The 25,358-nt window shown below is 47.1% G+C and overlaps 1 protein-coding gene across 1 annotated transcript in view; it reads right to left on the bottom strand.

Moving 5' to 3' along the window:
* LOC107295831 (RNA-binding protein 33) overlaps window positions 1-25,358 on the bottom strand; it is a 112,504-nt gene that overhangs the window by 67,857 nt on the left and 19,289 nt on the right. Inside the window, exons 6-7 of the mRNA XM_029285922.1 lie at window positions 17,960-18,247; window positions 13,216-13,845 (exon numbers count right to left, since the gene is read on the bottom strand). Coding sequence (XP_029141755.1) covers window positions 13,216-13,845; window positions 17,960-18,247 — 918 coding nt within the window. The remainder of the gene's footprint in view (window positions 1-13,215; window positions 13,846-17,959; window positions 18,248-25,358) is intronic.

The raw sequence follows: 25,358 nt of genomic DNA, 5'->3' as shown, positions 1-25,358 counted from the left end.
GTTTTAGTCTTATTCTGGCTTTCTTTTTATGCCAAGCAGGTTTCCATAACAAAGCCTCTATTTCAGCAAATAGATCTCCCGTTATTGCTTGTAATGTCATTTGGGTCAGTAAAAGACCTCCCATCCTCTGTTTTTGACGCCTGGCTCCTGTCTGCTGGATAAAACACTCGATCACGTCCAATTTTATAATTAGTAGATGATTATCAAAGTTGTCATAATTCTCCAACAGTTGTAATTTCAAGTCCATTTCTGTTAGTTTTGCAATTGTAGATAGTTTAGTTACAATCATTTTCTGGTCATCCAAAGTCTCCATAGGTTGTATGTAAATTAATTCCTCTTCTATTGCTTTTTGGTCTGTAGAATGATCAAATAGAGTCTGAAGGTCAGTTTGTAAGTTCACAGTAGCATTTCTGTTTATTATTTCTGCAGTTCTCTCTCTTATTTGGGAACATATTTCCTCAGTAGCTTCATAAATTTTTTCCAGTACGAGTTTACAGTTGAGTTGTGAATATGGTTTCTCCATTTCAGTAGTAACACAAACAAGCAGTTGCAGTTTTAAATTTCTCCACAAGATGTCCTCAGTAAACTATGAAAGTCTCTTCCAGACACCAAAAATGAGATTAGCAAAGTCAAAGAGCTATGGAGTCTCTTTTCCGGCTTCTCATAGAGTTGTTGGTTTTTTTTTTTCAAACAATAAAGATTTATCCCTTTACAAAAATAAGTCCAAGACATAGGAAAACAATATTCTCCAGCTTAGAAGATATAATAATAAAGTTTTATGATAAGGATTTTTCCAGGGCCCCCAAGTAGCCGAAAAATAAAAATAGTCAATAAAAAGTTTTTCCCTTTGTTATGGAAAGCTCTTTTCCCCAGATAAACAAAGGCAGCTCTTTCAAAGCAGGGAAGTAATTCCAAAAGGCTTTTAACAGGAGAGTAGTTAGGCAGAAAGAGAGAGGGAAAAGTCTCACCGGGATCATCCATGATGGTTTCTTAACGCTTAGATGTTCTTTTGACTTTCGGCTGGAGCAGCTAAATGATCGGCCATGTTACTGGCCGATCTTTTCTCCGTTGGCCCTGAGGAGCTGCCTTGGACTGCGGAGGGAGCTGCCTCCTCCCCCCGCAATCAACGAGAGTCCTCCTCATCGGTAGTCACCCCTCCAGGGTGACTTTTCGACCCAATTAAGGGTCTACCGGCAGAGGAAAGGCAGTTAATGAAGAGAGAAGCCTCTTCATATACCTGCAGCCACTGCAACCCAAAACCGGAAGCCCTAGTGGTCAGGGACTTTTTGATGAAGTTGCGTGGGTATCCATTTTGTTAAAATGTGTTGTACAGATGGTCCATTTCCTTTTTCTGCTATTCTGGGTTGCTGCAGCATGTTTCTGCTTGTTTAAATAAAGTCCTTACACAGCTTCTCTTGTGGGAGGTTGGGTTGTTGCTTTGGTAGTGGAGCATCTAGTTACTATGGGTGGTTTTTCTGTAGACAGGGCTGGGTGGTCACAGCCAGGTTGCTGCGACTAGGGGGGCATGGCTGTGTGGGTGTGGCCAGCTCGACGCCGCTCACTGGGCACAGCTCACTCAGGATGGCTTGGTTGGGACAGAACAAATCGCACCGGCGAACTCGACATGGGGACAATTTGATGCCCCACAAGCTCCTCGCCTCCCCAAACTGCTGGCAGCCAAGTTCGTGCATGCGCACGTGCACACACCCACATACACACACTGCATTCCAAGTTTGGGGACTTTTATCCACAGAGAAAGGAGAGGGCCTTCTCCCCAAGCCCAGGCATGATTGGCAGTTGGCAAGCTCAGATCTGGAAAAAGGTCTCCAAGCTTGGAATGGTGTGTGTGTGTGTGTGTGTGTGTGTGCGTGCGTGCGCGCGTGTGCACAGCATGCCAAAGGAAACCTTCTCCCAATCCCAGACATCGTTGGCGTTTCCCTGTCTGGTGCCCCCTCCCAGCAAAGCAGGAGGCGGAGGACAACGCTGCTGCTTGTGGAAGTGCAGAGGAGAAAGTTTGCAAGAAGCAATTTCCTCCGAGTCCAACTTCTGCCTTGACAGATCTCTGGAGAGCAAGAGGAGGAGGCAGGGGAGCAGTGCTCCCTGGTCCTGCACAAGGGAGACTGGCCCTTCTCAAAAGGGAATTTCCGTTTCCAATCATGCGTGGTAAGAATGCTGGCTTGTTGGGGCAGCCTTCCCTTACGCAGCTCCCCTGCCACCCCCTCCTCCTCTCCAGAGATCTGTCAAGGCAAAAGTTGGACTCGGAGGAAACTGCTTCCTGCAAACTTTCTCCTCTGTGCCTCCACATGCAGCGTCATCCTCCACCTCCTGTGGGGGGCCAGGCAAGGCTGAGAGGGGGGATCCAGAGATCTCCTGTGGAGGAAGGTGAGACCAGGGCAAGCGCCAAAGCCTCACCCACCAGAGGAGCCTCGCCATCCCTCTCAGGCCACGCGGAGGTCCCCCAGAGGTGTGGACTGCCTGGAGCCCTGGTGTCAACGCTGCTAACATCGGATGTTTTTGCTTCGAGAACAGTTAGAGATGCAACCATTTTCTTCTTATGTTTTACTTTTAGAGTTAGATGATGCTGGGGGGGGGGAGGATTGTGCATGAGAGTTTAGATAGACATAATAATACTGGACTGAGTGTGTGAACCAAGGTTAATGAAATAAGAGATGATAAGAATTGGCGGGCTGGAGAAATGGAGGGAGAGCCTCCATTTCAAACTAATTGGAGAATGTGATTTATGACTGTTAATTGGAGGAGGGAATTGTGCTTTGATACTATGGGCTAAGGGGAGGGGAATCCAGTTTTTGGCTTTGACTGTGATAGTGCCGATGCTATGCTACTCAAATAAAGAATCTTTAAGGTAAACAATGCCTCGAAGTTCTTTGAAGAGTTCCATCTGTCGGAACCATGACATTAAGCCCAAAACTCCAACTTTTTCCTAACTATCTAGGGGTCCTGAGCCCCAGTCACTGTTCCTAGAATTGAGGGATAAGCTGACAAAGATTCGGGTAAGATCTCAGCATGGAGAAAGAGAGAACGCCTGAAACCAGCACCCCGGCAGCAGCTGCTACCCCAGTGGGGGGAGCGACAGCCAACACGCCGGTGGAGAAAGAGCTTTTTCAAGCCTCCCAGCTGGGGGCAAAGCCCAAGCCACGAGGACAGCTGATCTGGTCGTCGGAATGGGCCCAGCCCAGCGGAGACTCCAGATGCCTCGAGACGGCCCTGCCACCCTCAAGTGCTTCAAAGGCAGACAAGGTTGAGCTACCGCAAAGGGATTCTCGCATGTCGCGTTCCCCAGACCGGTGGAGAACTACAAAATCATCTGCCGCTGAGGACTCGGGTGAGTGGAAGTACCTGTCCGCAACTCGTAGTCAGTCAGAGGAGAAGTTGGTGGAAACGTTTGAGGAGCTAGAGATGAGAAGCGGAGAGCAACTTCCCCGTTCCCCATACGCCAGCGATCAGGATGATCGACAAGGCAGCCACCAACTCCTACCAAGGGGATCCCCCAGCCCCTCCTTTGCAGATCAGGCAGCCTTCCTGTCCTCGAAGCCCCCTACCAGGGCCTCCAGCGCCACAGGGAGGGACAGCACCAGATGTCATCCTGCCCAAAGCCCAGATCGCCATTGACGAGATAAGAGCTCGGGCCATTGCCGGGACAGCCAATCCCCGGACCAACGTGCTTATCTACCACCCAGCCTGGGCCCCATACAGCAATGGGGGAAACCGCAGCCCCCACAGATGGGAGGCCAGCAGTCTCTGCCAGTGCAACATCCACCCAGGGGTGGGTGGTTGCAGCCACCCACCCCTGGGTGGATGTTTTTTTTTCCCTCAACCAAGTGCTGCAACCATTTTTTTCCTCAACCAAGTGCTGCAACCACCCAGGGGTGGGTGGTTGCAGCCCCTGAGTATGCAGCAGCTGATGGAGGCCTTGCAACAACTTGGGGTGATACAGATGCCAGGAGACCAGCAACTGGTGGGAGGACAGCAGCAGCAGTGGGGTGGTTGCCGCCCCCGAACGTACAGCAGCCACTGAGGGGCCCGCAAATGGTGGGGATCCAGCAACAACCCCCTCCTGGACTGCAGGGGGGCCTACAGCAACTAAGGATGCCACAGCTCCCTGCAGGCCAACAGCAGGGGGGATGGCAACAGCCCCCACCCAGGCAGCAACCATTGGGGGGCCTACAGCAACTGAGGATGCCACAGTTCCCTGCAGACCAGCAGCAGGGGGGATGGCAACAGCCCCCACCCAGGCAGCAACCATTGGGAGACCTGCGGCAACTTGGGATGCCACAGCTGCCGGCAATGCAGCAAAAGCTGGGGGGGGGTGGCAACAGCCCCCAAACGTGTAGCCACTGGGGATGCGGCAGCTGCCAGGGGGGCCCAGCAGCAGCCGGGGGTGCAACAGCCACAGTGGGGAGGCCAGCATCCGTTGATTTCAACACCTTTCAGAGCAACCTTCGATGGGGACCCAGAGAAGCTGATTTTTTTCCTCAACCAAGTGCGCTCTCATTTGAACCACTGTGCCTATCTCTATCCGGACCCAGCTGCTATGGTTGTCGTGATTGCTTCCAGCTTAGAGAAGCATCCGAATGGCTGAACAATTTATATAACGAGCAAGCCCCCCAAATTGGAGGACCCCCATCTCTTCCTCCTAGGACTGAGAGCAAGGTTCGAGGACCCATCCATTGCCCTCAAAGCAGAAGAACAAATCCATAAGGTAAAGCAAGCCGGCAGGCCTGCACTGGAATACGTACGGGAGTTTCGCAAGATAGCCGGTCAGATAGAGAGGTGGCCTGAGCAATCCCTAGTCCAGGGGTCTGCAACCTTAAACACTCAAAGAGCCACTTGGACCCGTTTCCCAGAGAATAGAAAACACTGGGAGCCGCAAAACTTGCGTGCGCACGTGAGGGGGGTGGAGCTTGAGTGAAGAGTTTAATTAAAAAAAAATAGAAGCTGCTGTGCATGAGTTCTCTCTCCCTCTCTCTTTCTCTCTCCCTCTCTCTCCCTCTCCCCCTTTCCTCTCCCCTTTCTGTTTCCTCTCTCTCTCTTGCGCGCTCTTTCCTCTCCCTCTTTCCCTCTTTCTCTCTTTCCTCTCTCTCCCTCCCTCTCTCTCTCTTTCTCTCCCTCTCTCTCTATCTCTCTCCCTCTCTCTCTCTCTCTCTCCCCCCCTCTCTCTCCCCCCCCCCTCTCTCCCTGTCTCCGATCTTCTGCTCACCTGGCAAGCTGGCTTCAGGCTGTTCTCCAACAAGCTGACACACATTCTTATTGGGCTGGCTCTCTCCTGCCCTTCCTGCTTCCTGCAGAGACGCAGCCAAGGCAGGAGCCCCGCCCAATAAGCTTGTCAGCTCGTTGGAGAACAGCGTAAGGCCACTCTTTTACACACACACACACACACACAGAGAGAGAGAGAGAGAGAGAGAGAGAGAGAGAGAGAGAGAAGGGAAGCGCAAGTGCCTCTCTCTGTCTCTGTCTCTCTCTCTGCAAATGGCAGAGGAAGCTGGGAGCCGCAGGAGAAGGGTCAAAGAGCCGCATGTCGCTCCGGAGCCGTGGGTTGCCGACCCGTGCCCTAGTACATCACTTCAGAGAGGGATTAGATGACCACCTCTCTCAGGCCTGTATCTATGGAGCAGTACCTGATCAACTGCAAGAATGGTACCAGACAGCGGTAAGACTAGACGTTCAGCTCACCCACTATAAGAAGCCACACACCCCTGAAGCCGAGTCAAGGCCAGAGCAACCCAAATGGCAGCCACCCCCCCGAAAACCTCCAACTGCTGCGGCCCAGGCCACCTGCAGGCCCACCGATCAAGTGTTTCCGATGCGGACAGCAGGGACATCGAGCAGCGAACTGCCCAGTCCCCTACCCCCAACAGCAGAGTAGACCAGGACCAGCAGCGAGAAAGAGACCAGCCCAGCAGCCAGCGAGAGAGAAATCCAACCGGATCACACAGGATCCTGTTGCCCAAGTCACCTCCCCCACGCAGGAGAATGCCGGGACTCAGGCTGGACCAGACACCGCTCTACCCGCTTATGACAGTGATGATGAAGGAGAGAACCTGATGGTGAGTCGACATGTCCCACCTTTCTCTCTACCTGCCAAACTCATAATCCCTAAGACGGGGGCACAGGTAGATTTAAAAGTGCTAGTCAATTCTGGATGCTCCTGGTGCGTCATTAGCTTGCCATTTGCCATGAAAATGGGCATACGACCAAAGCTGCTCTCCAAACCCGTGAGGTTTGAGCAAGCTGATGGCTCCCTAATGGGAGAAACTTTAGTCACGCAATTAACTGAACCCCTATGCTTAGAAATAGGTGAACACTGGGAGTTCATTCGTTTTCTGGTGGCTCCGAAAATGACTGAGCCTGTGATCCTAGGATTAGCCTGGTTGGACAAATGGAAGCCATTTATCTGGTGGGAGAATTGAATGAGAACTGTGAGGTTGCCTATAGGGCCCAAGCCCCCCCCTTAATTCAACGGACATTACAGGAAACTTTAGCCCACCCACTGAGCAAGCGCACGTGGCTGCCTCATCGCAACCAGACGAGCCACTCATCCCCAGCGAGTACCTGGACCTAGCGGAGGCATTTAGTGAGAAAGAATGTGATGCCCTGCCTCCCCACCGACCCAATGATTGCTCCTTCGAACTGTTGCCGGGAGCCAAACTCCCACAACCGAGAATGTACACCATGTCCCCCCTCGAAATGCAGGAGATGCAGCAATACGTGGACAAAAAACTAGCGAGGGGATTCACTGAATGGGCCAAGTCTGCTGTGGGAGCCCGTGTTGTTTAAAGAAAAAAAGATGGGTCGCTTCATCTCTGCGTGGATTATAAAGGTCTCAATGCAGTGAGTGAGAAAACTAAATACCCCTCCCCCTCCTGAAGGACTTACTAACCCACCTGGCTAAGGGGAGTGTCTTCACTAAATTAGATGTGAGAGAGGCATATTACCGGGTGAGGATAAAGGAGGGAGATGAGTGGAAGACTGCTTTCAACTGTCCCATGGGGAGCTATCAATTCAAAGTCATGGCATTTGGACTACAGGGGGCCCCAGCCGTATTCATGCAGCTGATTAATGAGGTCCTACATGACCCCTTATACAAAGGGGTCCTGGTGTATCTTGATGACATCCTGATATACAGCACGAATATGACTGATCATGTAAAACTAATGAGAGGTGTGTTAAAGAAACTATTGAATGCCAAGCTGTACGTCAAACTGTCAAAATGTGAGTTTCACCAGACCCGGTTAGATTATCTTGGCTATAGAACTTCCAACGAGGGCATTAAAATGGACCCGACCAAAGTGAAAGCTGTAATTGAATGGCAGCCCCCTAAGACTCGCAAACAGCTCCAGAGCTTCCTAGGTTTCACCAACTTCTACCGTCAATTCATCCCCTCCTTTGCCGAGATTGCCTACCCCTTACAGAATTACTCAAAACAGGCAAAGGGGGAGGGAAGACGCGACCAGGCCAACCACTAGCATGGACTATGAGCTGTCAAACCGCTTTTGAGAATTTAAAAAGACTATTTGCTGTTGAACCGGTCCTAAAGCACCCCTGCCCAGGGGAGCCCTTTGTAATTCAAGCCGACGCCAGCAACGTGGCCGTTGGAGCTGTACTACTGCATAAGAACCAAAGTGGGACCCTACAACCCTGTGCCTACACCTCGAAAAAATTCACTGAGAGTGAGAGAAGGTGGGCAATATGGGAAAAGAAGGCTTTCGCAATCCGCTGGGCTCTATTAAACTGGAGGCACTACCTAGAAGGGAGCAAAGTGCCTTTTGAAGTATGTACTGATCACAAAAATCTAGAAGCACTGAAAACTCCCCACAAATTGTCCCCGAAACAAGTGCGATGGGCACAGTACTTTAACCGTTTTAACTTCACTCTAAAGTACATATCGGGAGGGAAAAACTTCCTAGCTGACGCTCTATCCAGACTGCCCCAGTACAAAAGCCAACGTGAGGAGGTTAACGAGGCAATTATCTCCAATCCACAAACGGCTGCTCAACTCACGCCTCACAGGGCCCCTAATCCTGATGACCCTGGGGCAAAGAAAAAAACCCAAGAGCTCCTCACCGATCAGTGGTTCAAGGACAATCAAACCTCCCTAACATGCAGGGATGGCTTGGCTTACAAGGGAGGAAAGTTATACTTGCCAGAAACCCTCCGTCTTAACGCTCTCTGACATGGCCATGACGTAAAACAGGCGGGACACTTTGGATATTTAAAAACTCTACATCTCATCCACTGGCAATTCTGGTGGCCGGGATTAAAACGGGACGTGGAAAATTATGTCCGGAGTTGTACTGTATGTGCCACCATGAAAATAATTCCAGGGAAACCCCCTGGGTTATTGCAGCCAGTGGCAGACCCTTCTCAACCATGGGAAGAAATTGCTATGGATTTTATAGTAGACCTACCTGAAAGTAGAGGAAATACAGTCATCTGGACTGTGGTAGATCTGTTTTCAAAGCAGGCTCACTTCATCACCTGCAAAGGACTCCCGTCTGCCCGACGAATGACTAAATTGTTCTTGAAACATATCTACCGGCTGCATGGCACCCCTCAAAGAATAATTTCGGACAGGGGGGTGCAGTTCACAGCTAGGTTTTGGAGGAGCTTTCTTAAATTAATCGGATCATCTCAAGGTCTATCATCTGCTTTTCATCCATCTACTAATGGAGCCGCGGAATCCGCTAACAAAATGGTGGAGCAATACCTTAGATGCTATGTTTCCTACCAACAGACCAACTGGACCGACCTCCTCCCTTTCGCAGAGGTGGCTTACAATAACTCTGTTCACAGCAGCACCGGCTTCACGCCTTTCAGAGTAGCCACAGGAAACAAGTTCAGCCCAATACCAGAATACCCCCAGGCACCCTCTGCTTCTCAGACACTTGATCAATGGGTGAGGGGGTGGGAAGAAGTTTGGAAAACCATGAAGACTGCTTTAAAAAAGACTTCCGAGTCCTACAAAAAGCAGGCAGATAACAAAAGGGTTCCTCAAAGAACATTTCAAGTTGGGGAAAAGGTTTATCTGTCAACTAAATATTTACGCCTCAAATTACCCAGTAAGAAATTACGACCAAAATTCTTGGGGCCTTTCCCCATTGTAAAGATCATTAACCCGGTCACCGTAGAATTAAAACTCCCTAGACTTTTAGGGAGAGTTCACCCTGTCTTCCATTGCAGTTTGCTGAAACCTTTTTGGGGTTCCACTTTAAGATCTCCCCTTAAAAAATCACCCGGACCGCTCATGGCGGCGGGTCAGACCCACTATGAAGTAAAGAATCTTTAAGGTAAACAATGCCTCAAAGTTCTTTGAAGAGTTCCATCTGTCGGAACCATGACACCTGGGCAGTGGAGAGCAAGCGCCTAGCCCAGCCCTCGAGCCCCGCTTCCCCAAGAGGGCGTCCAGCTGTGCTTACCTCGAGGCTGCTGTGCTCGTTCTCCTTCGCCAGGTTGCTCGTGGTGGCTGCCTGGAGGTACCCACACCAGTCCTGACCTAATGCTCGTCTCCTGCCCATCCCTGGCCTTTGGAGCTGGGCGCAGAGCCAAGGGACATGCAGCAGCAGAAATCAAAGTGCGTGGGTCAGAGGGAGGCCCACTACCTCTCCATGCAAGGAGACCCGGCTTTGTAAGCAAAGCATCCTCAGCGATAGGATGGGAGACCACCAGGAGAGGCCAAGAGGTGGGGGCAAGGGGATGGCGAGAGGGCAGCAGGTCTGCTGGTGGCCAAGTGCTAAGGCAGGACTTCCCTCAGACTTTCCCTCCCTCTCATTCCAATCTCCTTCCTTCTCTGCCTCCCTCCCTCTCATCTCCTTCCTTACTTCCTCCCTCCCTCTCATTCCTTCCCTCCTTCCTTCATCCCACCTTCCTTGCCTCCTTCTCTTTCCCATCTCCTTCCTCCCTCCCTCCTTCCTTCCTTCCTCCACACCCAGGAAGGGATGAGGGGAGGGCAAGAGTATGGCAGTGCTGCCATTGGCCGTGGCTTTCCCATGCGGGAGCAGGGTGGGAGGCGGGGGCCATGCTGGTGAAAGGGAAGTGCTTGTGGGCGAGGCCGGGCTGGCAAGCAGGCCATGGAAGCAGCAGAGGCAGTGGTGGTGAGCTGCTGCTGGGGCTCTACACGCTGCTCTACTTTGTGGTGGCCACCCAGTGCTGGAACACGGTTAGCCTGCAGGGCAAGATGGTGCTCATCATGTCAGCTGCACACCAGCCCCCATGTGCTTGCCTCCTGTGCGCATGCCTGGCCAGAATGGGATGGGCCGGGGCCGAGGTGGCAGGGGCTGGCCCCTCGCTGTCTCCAGGGCGGCCCCGCAGGCCACATCTAACCACATCTGGCCCGCGGCCCTCAAGTTTGACATGTCTGCCCTAAAGTGTTGCCAGACCACCCCGCACTGGACTCAACTGTCCCAGGGAGAGTTAACTTCTTACAGGAATAAGATCAAGTCCTCTTGAAGCAGCAGCTCGACCAAGCAAAACAGTCTTACAAGAAGATGGTGGATGCCCACCAGTGGGAGGAGTCACTGTAGTAGGAGACAAGGTTTGGCTCTCTACCAAGTTCTTAACATCTTCAAGACCTTCCAAGAAGCTAGATGCTAAATTTGTGATATCATTCAAGGTTCTCCGACATGTCAACCCTGTAGCTTTCTACCTCCAATTGCCTCCCTCTATGAAGGTGCACCCAGTCTTTCACTGATCCTTGCTCTCCAAAGTTGCCCCCCCCCCAAGATCACTGATATCCCAGCACACACACCCTTCATCACCAGTCATAGTGGAGGGAGAAACAGAATACAAAGTGGAGGAAATACTAGATTCTAGGTGCAGAGGCAAAGACATTCAGTATTTGATTAATTGGAAGGGCTACCCTGTTGCTGATCACTCCTGTGAAAATGCATGGTGTGTTCACGCCCCTGATTTAATTTACCAGTTTCACGAATGCTTCCCTGAAAAACCATGACCAACCAAACTCCCAGCCCCCACCCCGCATCACCTGAGGAACCTGTCGAGGAAGAGGTTAACCAGCCCTTCTGGATCGCACCGGGGGGGGGGAGGTGGGGCACTCGCTTACGATGGGCATTCCACCTCTGGCCTTCACCTCCTGGGCAGGGGAGGGGAGGAACCTTCTAATGATGTGTTTATGTTTCAGCAATAACCACCTGGCTCGCCAACTCCTTCAAATGAGGGGGAAGCAGATTCCTTTGAAACTGCTTCCCTTCCACCCTTGCCAAGTTCCCACGAGAACTTGGACTTTGAAGAATTTATGCAGGAGGTGGAAAGCAGCATTGAAGAACCCATGGAAGAGGAGGGGGGCCAAGGTGGTTGATGTAGAAGATGACCAGGCTGAGTCCAAGGCAGGGGTCAAGCACGTCATCAGTCTCAAGTCCCTTCGTGCCCACAAGTGATCTAAGTCCAGCCCACCTTAAGTTCCAATGACTCTTATCTACTGCCAATTCGCTTTGACCATTAGTAGTTCATATTCTTGTAGAGAGTGTTAGCATGCAATAAACCTGTTTTCATTTGAACCGCCTTGGCTCCTGATATCCTGTGCTTAACAGAAATATTTTTTTTAAAAAGTTTCCAACAAGGCTTTAACATTAAAGTCATCCGGCTCCTATCTTTCTTTTAAATCTCTTTTTAGGGGCATTGTAGAAAGTATATAATAGGTCAGTGATGGCAAACCTTTTAGAGACCGAGGGCCCAAAAACTGGCCCCGCCCCTGCTCCACCCCCTGCCCCGCCCCCACCCTGCCTGCCTGCAGGGCCACTCACTGCCTCCAGGGCCCGCCACAGATCACCCAGGCAGCCCAGCAGCGCCATGGTGGCCACACCCTCCGCCTGCGCCCCGCAGCATCAACTGTGCACGATGGGGCGTGAAGGCAGAGTCTTGTCTACGCTTTCTGGCTGCCATGTCCTTGGCTGTGCTGCTCCGCATGGGCCATGCTCCGGGGCCGACTCTCCTCCAGGGGGCTGCTGGTGAGGAGGGGGCCGCGGGGGGAGGCGAGGCTGGGGCAACGGCACGTGTGCCCACAGAGAGGGCTCCGAGTGCCACCTCTGGCACGCGTGCCACAGGTTCGCCACCACTGTAATAGGTAATGTCCCAAGTCCTTAATTTATTGTTACTTTAATTTCAATATGATCCAAATCCTTGTTATAACCAAGCTTTCGTGGTAGAGTATAAACAGTTCTTTCTCTGGGGCAAAGAGAGTGAGTGTTCCATAACAAAACAACTGCAGGAGAAGCTAAGATAAAAGTTCTCACAGTAGAGAGAAAAAAAGGGAAGTTGCCATCTTTTGAAGTAAAGACAGATAGATAGATATACGGAAGTAAAATAAAGCAACTGAGTTCTTTTAAAAACTAATAAAATACAAAATCCTTACAATAAGAATCCAGTATAAGTCAGATCAAATGACTTTCACTACAAAAGGGAAAAAACCTCATGTTGTCAGCTTCCTTGTGGCAAAAGTGGAAGTATTTTTTTAACTCCAAAATAAAATGGTGAAAGTTCACATTGTAATCCAACAAGAGGGTGTAAAAACACATCAGCATTCAGCCAGGCTATTAACGATTAAAAGTGCAGATCAAAAATCAAAATGTGGTGTTAAAACAGGCGCACCTAAAAATACAAACAGCGACAGGAAAAGATGGAAACCCAACCACTCCAGCTGCTCTTACTGAGAATCGCAATCCTCTGGATTCTCTTCCCAGGCAGGTACACAGTCATTCGAGGGTCATTATGTGTTATTCCTAATTACTTCCATTCAAAACCCAGGGAGCGTGCTGCCAAAGAACCGGCTATGGCAGCAAAGTCAGCTGTTTTTCAGCAGGAGGACACCTCCCCCCCCCCCCAATTCAGCACACCACTTTCTGGAGGACTCAGGATTTCAGTTTGTTTTTCAATTGTCGTGTACAGCTTTCATGTTATGTTAAAGGTGGAAAACATTATTCTGAAGTGATTTAACTTGGTCTGATTTTTTTTACGTCTCAAAAACTTAGCATTTTAACAGGGTTGTGTAGACTTTTTATATCCACTGTATATCTTTGTATCTGTCTTTCCACATGCAACTATGCCAGTTCAAACATGGGTGTTGGCTAGCTTATTCTTTTCCAGATCACTTACTTTGAGCTTCTGAAAATGACAACAAGAAGACAGATGGAGATCAGAAACCAACCACACAAAAATAAGAGACAGACATGCCTGGTAACTTACCCCTCCTGACAATTTTATCACCCTGACTTTGGTGCCAATATGGGGCCCATCGCCACTCCCACTGTTTGCCCGCTGCATAACAGTTCTTTTCATCCCAGGCTTCAGGTCTTGAGGCTGGCCTTGCACCGATGCCACCCGAGCAATCTGGGACATGTTCAAGTGCACAGCAGCGGGAAGCTTTGTTTGCAAAGCTTTATTGGGCAGCTGGAGCTCGTTTTCGGGCACTGTCCTAGCCTGTCTTAGCTGCTTTATAGTTTTTATTTGCTGTCCTTGACATTGCGCAGCCTGGAGAACATTTACAGGCTTAGGCTGAACAGCTGTGGAACCTGGAACGGCTGGCTCTTGTTTTTTAACCATTAGCCTGTATTTCACATTTTGGCGGGGCTGTGCACCAGGAAGGGAAAGCAATGGATTTCCATTGGTGGGCAGCTGTGAAGGGTCTTCCTCCTGCTGTTGGCCTGAAGAGCCTTGTTGTTGCTGCTGTGCCAGCCTTTCCAGCAATTCTCTTTTTCGGGCCCCAGCTTGAAGCTGCCGCCTGAGCTCCTTTTGTTTCAAGATCTCTTCCCTGAGGCGTTTCTGTTCCTCGATCTTCAAACAGTACAGTCTGGTTTCTTCATCTTCATCAGGAAACTGCAAGGTAGCCAGAAAAGAAAGTTATGCATGGTAAAAACCAACTTTGTCGGAGGAGGAGGAGGAGGAGGAGGAGGAGGAGGAGGAGAAGCAAGAGACACTTGTTAAAAAGATGACACATTTTCCCAGTGGTATTTTTAAATTAACTGAAACACCATGCAGTGTCTTTAATGACAAAGCTGCTAACAAAGGTTTATAAGCTATTAATCAAACAAGCAATGAAAAGGCAAAGAATATACTACTAAGATTTTGGACTTTTAAATACAGTAAATAAAAAAGCTGAAACTGAAGCGTTCTAAATCGGAACTCGTTTAGAAGTTGCTGAAACTAATTAAACTATTAATATAATTCAAGAACTCAAGTACTTTTTCAGATGGAAGCAGTAACAATATGAGGTAGCCCACTGTCACACAGGTTTTATCTTGCTCTTTTCTGACAAACTAGCAAAAGGTAGGATGGTAAATGACCTGAAAGGCCCTGAACAGAACTATTGATTTTTCTTACATAATTTTCAGCCTGATCTGAAACTCATTTGTCACACAATAATTACTTATAATGAACAGAGAAAGTCAGTCTCTCTGACCTTGAACTCATGTACTCTCTTCAGAATTAAAATGTTGCCAAATACAAGGTTGGAATATTAATATCAGGAATGGCTTTAATATTCCAGCCTTAAGCTTTTTAGAAAGTATTATAGCCTTTGTGTCCCAAATCATCTTTCCAGTAGACTTAAAACTCCAGCAGGATATATATCTTTATTCAAAGCTACTGGAAAATTAAAAGCAAAAGCAAATTCTTTTTGTTGTTTTTAAATTTGCAGGTTCAACATACTTTAATACTGTAATGTAAATTGCTGCTTTTTAAATATAACAGCAGTCTTCACTCCTACAGAAAGCTACAAACCATATACACTGTATAATAAATATACTTTTCTTTGACAATAAATTTAACTGGTTATATTATTTATATAAAATTTCCACTAAGGAATACTGATGATATAAATATTATTAATTTTATACTGCTAAGAAAACTATTATGCATTCAGTAAGCAGTTACAACAAAATGGAAAAAACTGAAGAGGAAAGAGACATAATATTAATTGAACAATGTAATAATCATTAAGTGAAATTGTGACTATTCTTTTTATAGAATGTGTAAAAATCCTAAATATGCATTGTTTACTACTGAATACTCCCACTCCCATATTCATAACAATTCTATCCATTCTTTGGCCCACCTGGGAAACCCCCGAGATTGCTTTAGGTTAAACAAACAACCTGAACATATTCATAAATGAGACTAGACTTATTGGAAAACAACATGGATGAAGAAAAATGTCTTGTCTGACAAAAACAGCAGCTTTGGAGAAAGCAGAGAAATGAGAATGCAACACAGCACCTGAACTAACACACACTTCAAGAGCTACTTTCATAAGACAAAAATCTCTTCTTTCAAATTGAATTGACAAATGAGATGACTAAAACATCAAAGCTCCTGAGTCTCCTAATTGTTAGCATGGCATTTCGAATTTGCAAGGTTCTTCTCTTTACTGCATTTCCCCAAAGCACCACTCCCAGAAATTCAGAGCCATAGCACAGCAAGCCCTAAATCTAAACCTGTCATATGCAGCTTCAGGTTTGCAGCATCACACTGGCTCCAAGTGTCTGATCCAAATAATGTGAAGGTGGCCACTGCACCCAAATTCAAAACTTCCTACCGCCACAAAAAAGTCTAGAGTTAAATTCTTTACTGCCAAAGAGGACAATTTCCCTAAGTGGGTATTGTTACTTTATAGCCTATATAAAATCTACGAATATCATTAAGTCAGAAAAGATTTCAGTGGTTAACATTTATAGCAAAAGCATATAGTCTGGGATCCCTGAAAGCCTCAGGTATGACTCTCAGAGGCTTACAAATATTGCTATCAAATGTTATATTTAATAAAATAGAAGGGGGAAATGATTAAAAACATGACTGAAGAATAACTTTAGTAATAATTTTAATGAAATGTTCAATAAAAGCAGTCTTGCTTCTTGCTCTGACCTTACCTACTCTGGACTGTGACCCCCAGCTTGCTACTCAAAGGAAAGTATATTAATTTGGGAAGATGTAGTACCTTAAACATGAGTGTCCCAACTTTTGGCACTCTGTTTAAATAAATCAAAGCTTTAAAAATCCCACAGAGCTAAATCTTTTAGTACAGTTATAATTTAGTGCAATAGCAACAGCTGCTACTTTTTGATATCTGCTCATTTTTATGTATTAGCAAAGAGAAAGTCTGTTTTTAGGCTAAATGGGATTTATTTTCTTTATCATGTGACTTAGGCAGTCTTTTATTTAGGAACTCAAAAAAACAGGGAACCAAAAGTCCCATGGAAATTGTATGCACAAAGGTTTATGATACCACATGTTCCAAATTAGAATAAAGGAACTGTACTCAGTTAACTATTTCTACAGATTATTATGGCAACCATTACAAAAAAATATGCATGTGACAGTACCTCATTCTGTATTGGTAAATGAACTCTCCCAGTGGCTTCATTTAGATATTGAATAGTAGAGGAGAGAAACTGTGCAACATCCTACAAAGGAGACCTCTCCCCCATACCACTGACTGGAACAAGAAGTGTCCATCCAGGAACAAGAACTGCTATAGAACTGTGTCCCTCACGATAGACAGTATTGAAGACAACAGGGCCGGGACTTGGAAAATTGGTGGGTAGGCCAGTTGGAAGCACAGCAGCAAAGCACTGGGAAACTGGCAGGGAGATTGGTGGGAAGGTCAAGGATGGGAAAGCCAGTGGGAGTTTGGCAGAAAAATACTGGGAAATTAAGGCAATGGGCCACTTGGCAGACAGATTGGAGGAAGGTTGGGAAAAATGGAGAGGACAGTGGGAAATTCACTTGAAAGACTGGGAGGAAGGGAGGCCAGCAACCAGATCAGCAGAAATGTACTGTAAAATCGGGATTAGGAAAGCCTCCTTTGTGGCTGCACCTGCCCGGCGGAACAGGATCCCACTGCAGATTCCGATGGCCCTAACCCTGTTAGCCTTTTGTAGGGCTCTGAAGACCTGGCTGTTCTTCCAGGCTTTTGGGGGAGGGGAGGCAGTTAGGTGAGCTTGATTGGTGTTGGTGATACGGTTCTGTTTTGGAACTTATTAATTGGGGCATCATGAGTTTGTACTGTTTTAATAGTTTATACTATTTATTTATTTAGCATATGGTGATGTTACAATTAGCCAGGAAACTACAATGTTAGTACATAGTAGTTATTTGGCTGCCAAAGAGTGCTAGTTCGTTTAGTTCACCCTGACACACTTATTCATGGTGCACCACAGGGGGCAAACTTTGTCCACATCAGAAAGATGAGCAGTGTCATCCAGGGCCTTCTCTCACCACTTACGTTGCCTCATAGTCAGGCATCACATCTGAGCAGGTCTAGCACTGACAGGGGTCTGACTGTCGGCACAAAACGCTGCCACGTTTCCCACCAAAGTGGTACCTATTTATATACTCACATGTAGAATGCTTTCAAACTGCTAGGTAGGCAGAAGCTGAGGCAAGTGATGGGTGCTCACTCCACCACATGGTGCTAGGACTTGAACCGCTGGAGCAGAGACCGTCCTCAGCGACTTTAAGCCACTGAGCCTCAATAATGGTTTGTACTGCTTTGATGGGACTCTGTACGTCACACAGAATCACTGCTATGAGATGAGCAACGCTATCCATCAAATAAAAGCTGGGAAGAGTGGAGATGTAGGCCAGCAGAAAAATTGGTAGGAAGGAGTTTTCCTTAGCTTCCATTTGCAATGCAAACAGGCTGTATACTTTTAGACATGTGCAAAATAGCAATCTGACTTTTTATGTATGTACAACAGTACCGTTCAAATTTAATAGTCATTGGGGTTAACAAACACCTCTTCTTCCTAAATGGTAGGTTAAATCAAAACTTTTTAAAGTTCCCGAACATTTAAAAAGAACATATTTTGGCAGGTAATAACACTAGAACACAAGTACAGTAGAGTACAGAGTCTATCTCAAGTGACCTTTGCTCAAAACCACTGCTAAACGTAAGATGAGTACCCAATGGGCCTTTGCTAGATGGAACCCCTACCTCTGGTTCAGATAGGACCTCCGTTTTAGGTTGAGTCATGGGAATAACTGCTCTAGACTTGGTCTCGGTCCTTCCCAGTTGGTTCTTGACACCTGTAACAGGCCTTGTAACAGGTGTGGTGCTAGTAATAGGTTTCACTTGAGCAGCAGGAGCTGACGTTCGTTGATTGTTAGCAGCCTCAATAGCATGCAAAGGTGCTATTGGCAATTCACGCAAATTACTATTCCTTGGGGTAGATGACTGGAGCTGCTGGTTTGGACGTTTTACAATGCTTTGCGTTGGTGTGTTCTGAAAGAAAAAAAGTTATTAAAAACTTATTCTGTAACACGAATCTCGAATAAGTCAAAATTCAGGGTTACTCAATAGAGCAGAACTGATGTACAGTGAGGGAAAAAAAATATTTGATCCCCTGCTGATTTTGTACGTTTGCCCACTGACAAAGAAATGATCAGTCTACAATTTTAATGGTAGGTTTATTTTAACAGTGAGAGACAGAATAACAACAAAAAAATCCAGAAAAAAAGTTATAAATTGATTTGCAATTTAATGAGTGAAATAAATATTTGATCCCCTATCAATCAGCAAGATTTCTGGCTCCTAGGTGTCTTTTATACAGGTAACGAGCTGAGATTAGGAGCATTCTCTTAAAGGGAGTGTTCCTAATCTCAGCTTGTTACCTGTATAAAAGACACCTGTCCACAGAAGCAATCAATCAATCAGATTCCAAACTCTCCACCATGACCAAGATCAAAGAGCTGTACAAGGATGTCAGGGACAAGATTGTAGACTTACACAAGGCTGGAATAGGCTGCAAGACTATCGCCAAGCAGCTTGGTGAGAAGGTGACAACAGTTGGCGCGATTATTCGCAAATAGAAGAAACACGGCATAACTGTCAATCTCCCTCGGTCTGGGGCTCCATGCAAGATCTCACATCATAGAGTTTCAATGATCATGAGAACAGTGAGGAATCAGCCCAGAATTACACGGGAGCATCTTGTCAATGATCTCAAGGCAGCTGGGACCATAGCCACCAAGAAAACAATTGGTAACACACTACGCCGTGAAGGACTGAAATCCTGCAGCGCCCGCAAGGTCCCCCTGCTCAAGAAAGCACATGTACAAGCCCGTCTGAAGTTTGTCAATGAACATCTGAATGATTCAGAGGAGAACTGGGTGAAAGTGTTGTGGTCAGATGAGACCAAAATCGAGTTCTTTGGCATCAACTCAACTCGCCATGTTTGGAGGAGGAGGAATGCTGCCTGTGACCCCAAGAACACCATCCCCACTGTCAAACATGGAGGTGGAAACATTATGCTTTGGGGGTGTTTTTCTGCTAAGGGGACAGGACAACTTCACCGCATCAAAGGGACGATGGACGGGGCCATGTACCGTCAAATCTTGGGTGAGAACCTCCTTCCCTCAGCCAGGGCATTGAAAATGGGTCGTGGATGGGTATTCCAGCATGGCAATGACCCAAAACACACGGCCAAGGCAACAAAGGAGTGGCTCAAGAAGAAGCACATTAAGGTCCTGGAGTGGCCTAGCCAGTCTCCAGACCTTAATCCCATAGAAAATCTGTGGAGGGAGCTGAAGGTTCAAGCTGCCAAACGTCAGCCTCGAAACCTTAATGACTTGGAGAGGATCTGCAAAGAGGAGTGGGACAAAATCCCTCCTGAGATGTGTGCAAACCTGGTGGCAAACTACAAGAAACATCTGACCTCTGTGATTGCCAGCAAGGGTTTTGCCACCAAGTACTACTGTAAGTCATGTTTTGCGAAGGGGTCAAATTTGTTGTTATTCTGTCTGTCACTGCTAAAATAAACCTACCATGAAAATTATAGACTGATCATTTCTTTGTCAGTGGGCAAATGTACAAAATCAGCAGGGGATCAAATACTTTTTCCCCTCTCTGTACCCATTCACTTAGGGTGACTGATGAGGGGGGTTCCCTTGGGTATTCCAGCATGGGCACAAACTCTATCCCTGTAGCTACTTTAAAGGGGGTGAGCCCTGTGCTACTATGCACTGCATTGTTGTACGCCACTTCAGCGAATGGCAGGAGTTGCACCCAATTTGATTGCTGATAGTTGACATAGCAACACAGGTACTGTTTACCATGGTGTTAGCTCATTCTGCGGCCCCATTTGTACTCAGATGAAAAGCCGAACTGAGGCCTTGAGAGCACCCTATTAGCCTTACAAATTCACACCAAAATTTTGCTGTAAACTGAGTCTGAGATGATCCGTTTTGGCACTCCATGCAATCGGTACATGTTGCCATTACTGAAACATGGTGGGATGAAACTCACGACTGGATTGTACTGATGCAAGGATACAAATTATTCAAAAGAAACAGACCTAACAAAAGAGGAGGTGGAGTTGCATTATATATAAAATCGAATTGCATTATATATAAAATCACTACATCTCTACAAATACTGTACACAAAACCAACGATGAAAACCTCCTAGAATCCTTATGGGTCAATATAAAAGGAAAAAAGAATGACATTGCTATATGTGTATACTACAGGCCACCCAACCAAGCAGAAGAAATAGATTAACTTTTTGATAAACAACTAACAAATGTATGTAGGAAACATAACACAGTAGTAATAGGAGATTTAACTACACTGATATCAACTGGGAGACAAACTCTGCAGCAAGTGGGAGATCGAACAGATTCCTAACCAACCTAGCTGACAACTTTGTCATGCAAAAAGTAGAGGAGGGAACTATAGGAAAAGTTATACTGCACCTAATTCTTACTAATAGAGAAGAAGTGATAGAGGGTGTTGAAGTTGCCAGACCTTTGGGTGAGAGCAACCACATCATATTGGAATTCAATATAATGGAAACACATAGAACATAATCCAGCCAGTGTCTTAAACTTTAAAAGAGCTGATTTTAACAAACTCAGAGCCTAAGAAGAATTCCATGGATGAAAATCCTAAAGGGGAAAACAACTCAAGAAGCATGGGAAACACTGAAAAATATGATTATAAAAGCCCAGTCCAACACACCACCACTGAAAAAGAAAAAACAAGAAATCCAAGAAGAAACCAGTATAGTTGCACAAAGATCTCTTTGATAAACTGAAAGACAAAAAGGACAAGTACAAAAAATGGAAAGAGGGACACATATCTAAGGCAGAGTATAGTTAGTCCTCGAGTTACGAGTGTAATGGAGCATGTCTATTCCACTCGTAACTCGAAAACTCGTAGAGTGAATCTCGTACTTCGAACGAGATCACTCCCTTGCTCGTTAAGATGCACGCGGCTCGTTAAGTGCACATGAGGTATCTCAGGGTGGGGAAGGCCATAGGGGGCCTAGTGATGGAATAGGCCCCCACGGCCTCCCCAACCCACTAAGATACCTCATGCTTCCCCCTCCCTTCCTGCTGCGCTGGACTCACTTACCTTGAAAAGATCCGTCTCCTCTCTGCCGCGGTTTCTGCCTTTGAGGGACAGGAAAGTCGATGGAAGCTCCTGGGTGCCCATAATATCGCTCGAGTTTAGGCAGCGATACTCTTTTGCAGAAAGGGAGCCTGAACTCTCGCGGTGTTTGCTCCCACCCCAACTCCTTTCCGCCACTGCCGGAACAATTTTCACCAGGACGGAGACCTTGGGGAAACTGGAAGCTCCGTCTGCATGCAAATGCATGCTTAGAAACGGAGCGCCTCGTTTTGTGGCTCCATTTTCGCTGGAAAAAGCCATTTCTCAAGCCCCTTCCTGGCAAAAACAATCCTCCGGAGGGAGGCTTGTTTTCACAGGATAGCACTCAATAAGAGCGAGGTGCGCTCGCTTCGGAGTCTTGTTTTTGCAGGATTACTGTCAATAAGGCCAGCTCATTCCAGAGGCTTGTTTTCGCAGGATTGCTCTCAATAAGAGTGAGGGGTGCTCACTCCGGAGGCTTGTTTTTGTAGGATTGCTCTCAATAAGAGCGAGGCGCACTTTGGCTCCATTTTTGCCAGGAAGGGGCTTGAGAAATGACTTTTTCCTGGTGAAAACAAGCCTCTGGAGTGAGCTTGTTTTCCGTTTTCGCCAGAAAACGGCGTTTCTCAAGCCCCTTCCTGGTGAAAACGGAGCCAAAGAGCGAGGCGCGCTCGCTCCTGAGGCTTGTTTTCGTCAGGAAGGGGCTTGAGAAATGGCTTTTTCCAGCAAAAACAAGCCTCCGAGCCCTGATGCTGGCGGAGTGAGGCAGCGGCAGCCAGAACAGACCCTACCCCGTCTCCCCTTGCTTCCCCAAAGCCTCCCTTCACTAACCTCCTTTCCAGCTCCGTTCTTCGCCACCATATGCAGGGCAACAAAAGAAGACTGTGGGACTACCGGTAAAAAAAAAGTTCAATCAGACCTTCCAACTTTTGCGAGATCATTTTTTTTTTCATGAGAAGTTGGAAGGTCGGATTGATCTTTTTTTTTAGTCCCACAAACTTCTTTTGTTGCCATGCACATGGAGAATGGAGCTGGAAAGGAGGTTAGTGAAGGAATGTGGTTGCCCTGGGGTGGGGATTAGGATTTGGCATTGTGGATGCCCTGGGGTGGGGTGAGGGTTAGGATTTGGCATTGTGGATTGTGGAGTGTTTCTGCTCTGGTGGGACTATTCAAAACACAGGGATTCCCTGCACTTTGAAGCACCCTGTGTGACTACACGGAAAGGAGCGCTCCATTTCTCAAGTGCCCCATTCCAGGCATACAGAGCTTACAGTCTCTGCCAGATCTCCGTTGGGATAAAAAATGTTTCAGCACCTATGAAGCGCTTCCAAAAGCAAGGACTGGCTGTGTTTGGAAGTGCTCTATAGGTGCTGAAAGACTGGGGAGGGGGATCATGGCCGCTCAGGTGGTTGCCGCTGCTGCCAGCTTGGATGCAGGTGCAAGGGACCTGTCCCCGCAATGCCTCCCCAATCTGTTGAAGGCTTCGTTCCTGCCCTCAAACTAAGGTTGGCGCACGTGAGCAAGCAGCGCACCCGGGCCATGGACGGCATTGGTGCGCCTGGCCAACTCCAATTCCACGCTTTACCCCATAGGCATGCAAACAAAGCAAATACTTCCCCCCCCGAGAATGGAAACTTCCAGGGGCCATGATCTCTTTTGGAGAGAATTTGTGTTTGAAGTTGCGCGATATTACGGCACCCAGGAGCTTCCATTGTCGGCGCAAAAAGCATTTCCAAGCCGACTCTCCTCTCCCTCAAAGAGAAAGAAACCGGGGCAGAGGAGACAGATTTTGCAAGGCGAATCCGGCGTGGCAGGAACGGAGGGGGAAGCAGTTGTGGGGAGCAGGGAGAGGAATAGGGTGAATATTGCAGAGGCTCTGCGGTCAGTCGCTCGTAAGGGTGAAAAACTGCTATGGTGCTGCAAAAGTTGTAATTTTGGGATTTGCTCGTAAACACTAGGGGGCGCTGATCATGTAACTTCGAACAAGGGTTAAGCGAATGCTCGTAACTCGGGGATTACATGTATCAGCAGATAGCCAGAATCTGCAAAGATGAACTCAGGAAAGCAAAGGCTCAGAATGAATAAAGACTTGCAACAAAGGTCAAAGTTAATTTAAAAAGTTTCTTTCAACATATAAACAATAAGAAAAATGTCAAGGAAACAGTAGGTCCACTGGCAAACAAAGGCAAACAAAGTCATTACCAAAAGCCAACATGGGTTTGTCAAAAAAAGATCATGCCAAAGAAATCTTATTGCGTTCTTTGACCAGGTGACAACATTAGTGAACCAGAGGAATGCTGTGGATACTTGGACTTCAGTAAGGCATTTGATAAAGTAGACCACAACCTACTACTTGATAAAATAGAAAAATGTGGGTTAGACAGCATCACCACCAGATGGATTCGTAACTGGCTGACCGGTTGTACTCAGCGTGTGGTCCTCAAAGGAACTGCATCTACATGGAGGGAAGTGTGTAGTGGGGTGCCCCAGGGCTCTGTTCTGGGCCCTGTGCTCTTCAAAATCTTCATCAATGATTTGGATGAGGGGATAGATGGGGAACTCATCAAATTTGCAGACGATACCAAGCTGGCAGGAATAGCCAAAACTCCAGAAGATACAGTGAGGGAAAAAAGTAATTGATCACCTGCTGATTTTGTATGTTTGCACACTGACAAAGAAATGATCAGTCTATAATTTTAATGGTAGGTTTATTTTAACAGTAAGAGACACAATAACAAAAAAAATCCAGAAAAACACATTTCAAAAAAGTTATAAATTGATTTGCATTTTAAGGAGTGAAATAAGTATTTGACCCATTCGCAAAACATGACTTAGTACTTGGTGGCAAAACCCTTGTTGGCAATCACAGAGGTCAGACGTTTCTTGTAGTTGGCCACCAGGTTTGCACACATCTCAGGAGGGATTTTGTCCCACTCCTCTTTGCAGATCTTCTCCAAGTCATTAAGGTTTCGGGGCTGACGTTTGGCATCTCGAACCTTCAGCTCCCTCCACAGATTTTCTATGGGATTAAGGTCTGGAGACTGGCTAGGCCAGGCATGTCAAACTCGTGACATCGTATTGGGACTTTTTCCCCATTGCCGGCAATGGGTTGGGCGCAGTTTTGGTGTGATGCATCCGGCCCATGGGCCGGCAGTTTGACATGCCTGGGCTAGGCCACTCCAGGACCTTAATGTGCTTCTTCTTGAGCCACTCCTTTGTTGCCTTGGCCGTGTGTTTTGGGTCATTGCCATGCTGGAATACCCATCCACGACCCATTTTCAATGCCCTGGCTGAGGGAAGGAGGTTCTCACCCAAGATTTGACGGTACATGGCCCCGTCCATCGTCCCTTTGATGCGGTGAAGTTGTCCTGTCCCCTTATCAGAAAAATACCCCCAAAGCATAATGTTTCCACCTCCATGTTTGACGGTGGGGATGGTGTTCTTGGGGTCATAGGCAGCATTCCTCTTCCTCCTCCAAACACGGCGAGTTGAGTTGATGCCAAAGAGCTCGATTTTGGTCTCATCTGACCACAACACTTTCACCCAGTTCTCCTCTGAATCATTCAGATGTTCACTGGCAAACTTCAGATGGGCCTGTACATGTGCTTTCTTGAGCAGGGGGACCTTGCGGGCGCTGCAGGATTTCAGTCCTTCACGACATAGTGTGTTACCAATTGTTTTCTTGGTGGCTATGGTCCCAGCTGCCTTGAGATCATTGACAAGATGCTCCTGTGTAGTTCTGGGCTGATTCCTCACTGTTCTCATGATTTATTTATTTATTTATTTATTTTATTTATTTTATTTAATTTATATGCCGCCCTTCTCCCGACAGGGACTCAGGGCGGCGCACAACATATTTAAAACCAGAACATATATACAATCCCCCCCTTAAAACCGAATTAAACCGAATTTTAATGTTGCGTCTTCCGAATATTTAAAACCCAATGTAAAATCCACCCTAGGTC

Source organism: Protobothrops mucrosquamatus, unplaced genomic scaffold, assembly GCF_001527695.2.
Source record: "Protobothrops mucrosquamatus isolate PMUCROS unplaced genomic scaffold, P.Mucros_1.0 scaffold2518, whole genome shotgun sequence".
Classification (NCBI taxonomy): Eukaryota; Metazoa; Chordata; class Lepidosauria; order Squamata; family Viperidae; genus Protobothrops; species Protobothrops mucrosquamatus.
This window is presented reverse-complemented; position numbering and strand designations above follow the sequence as displayed.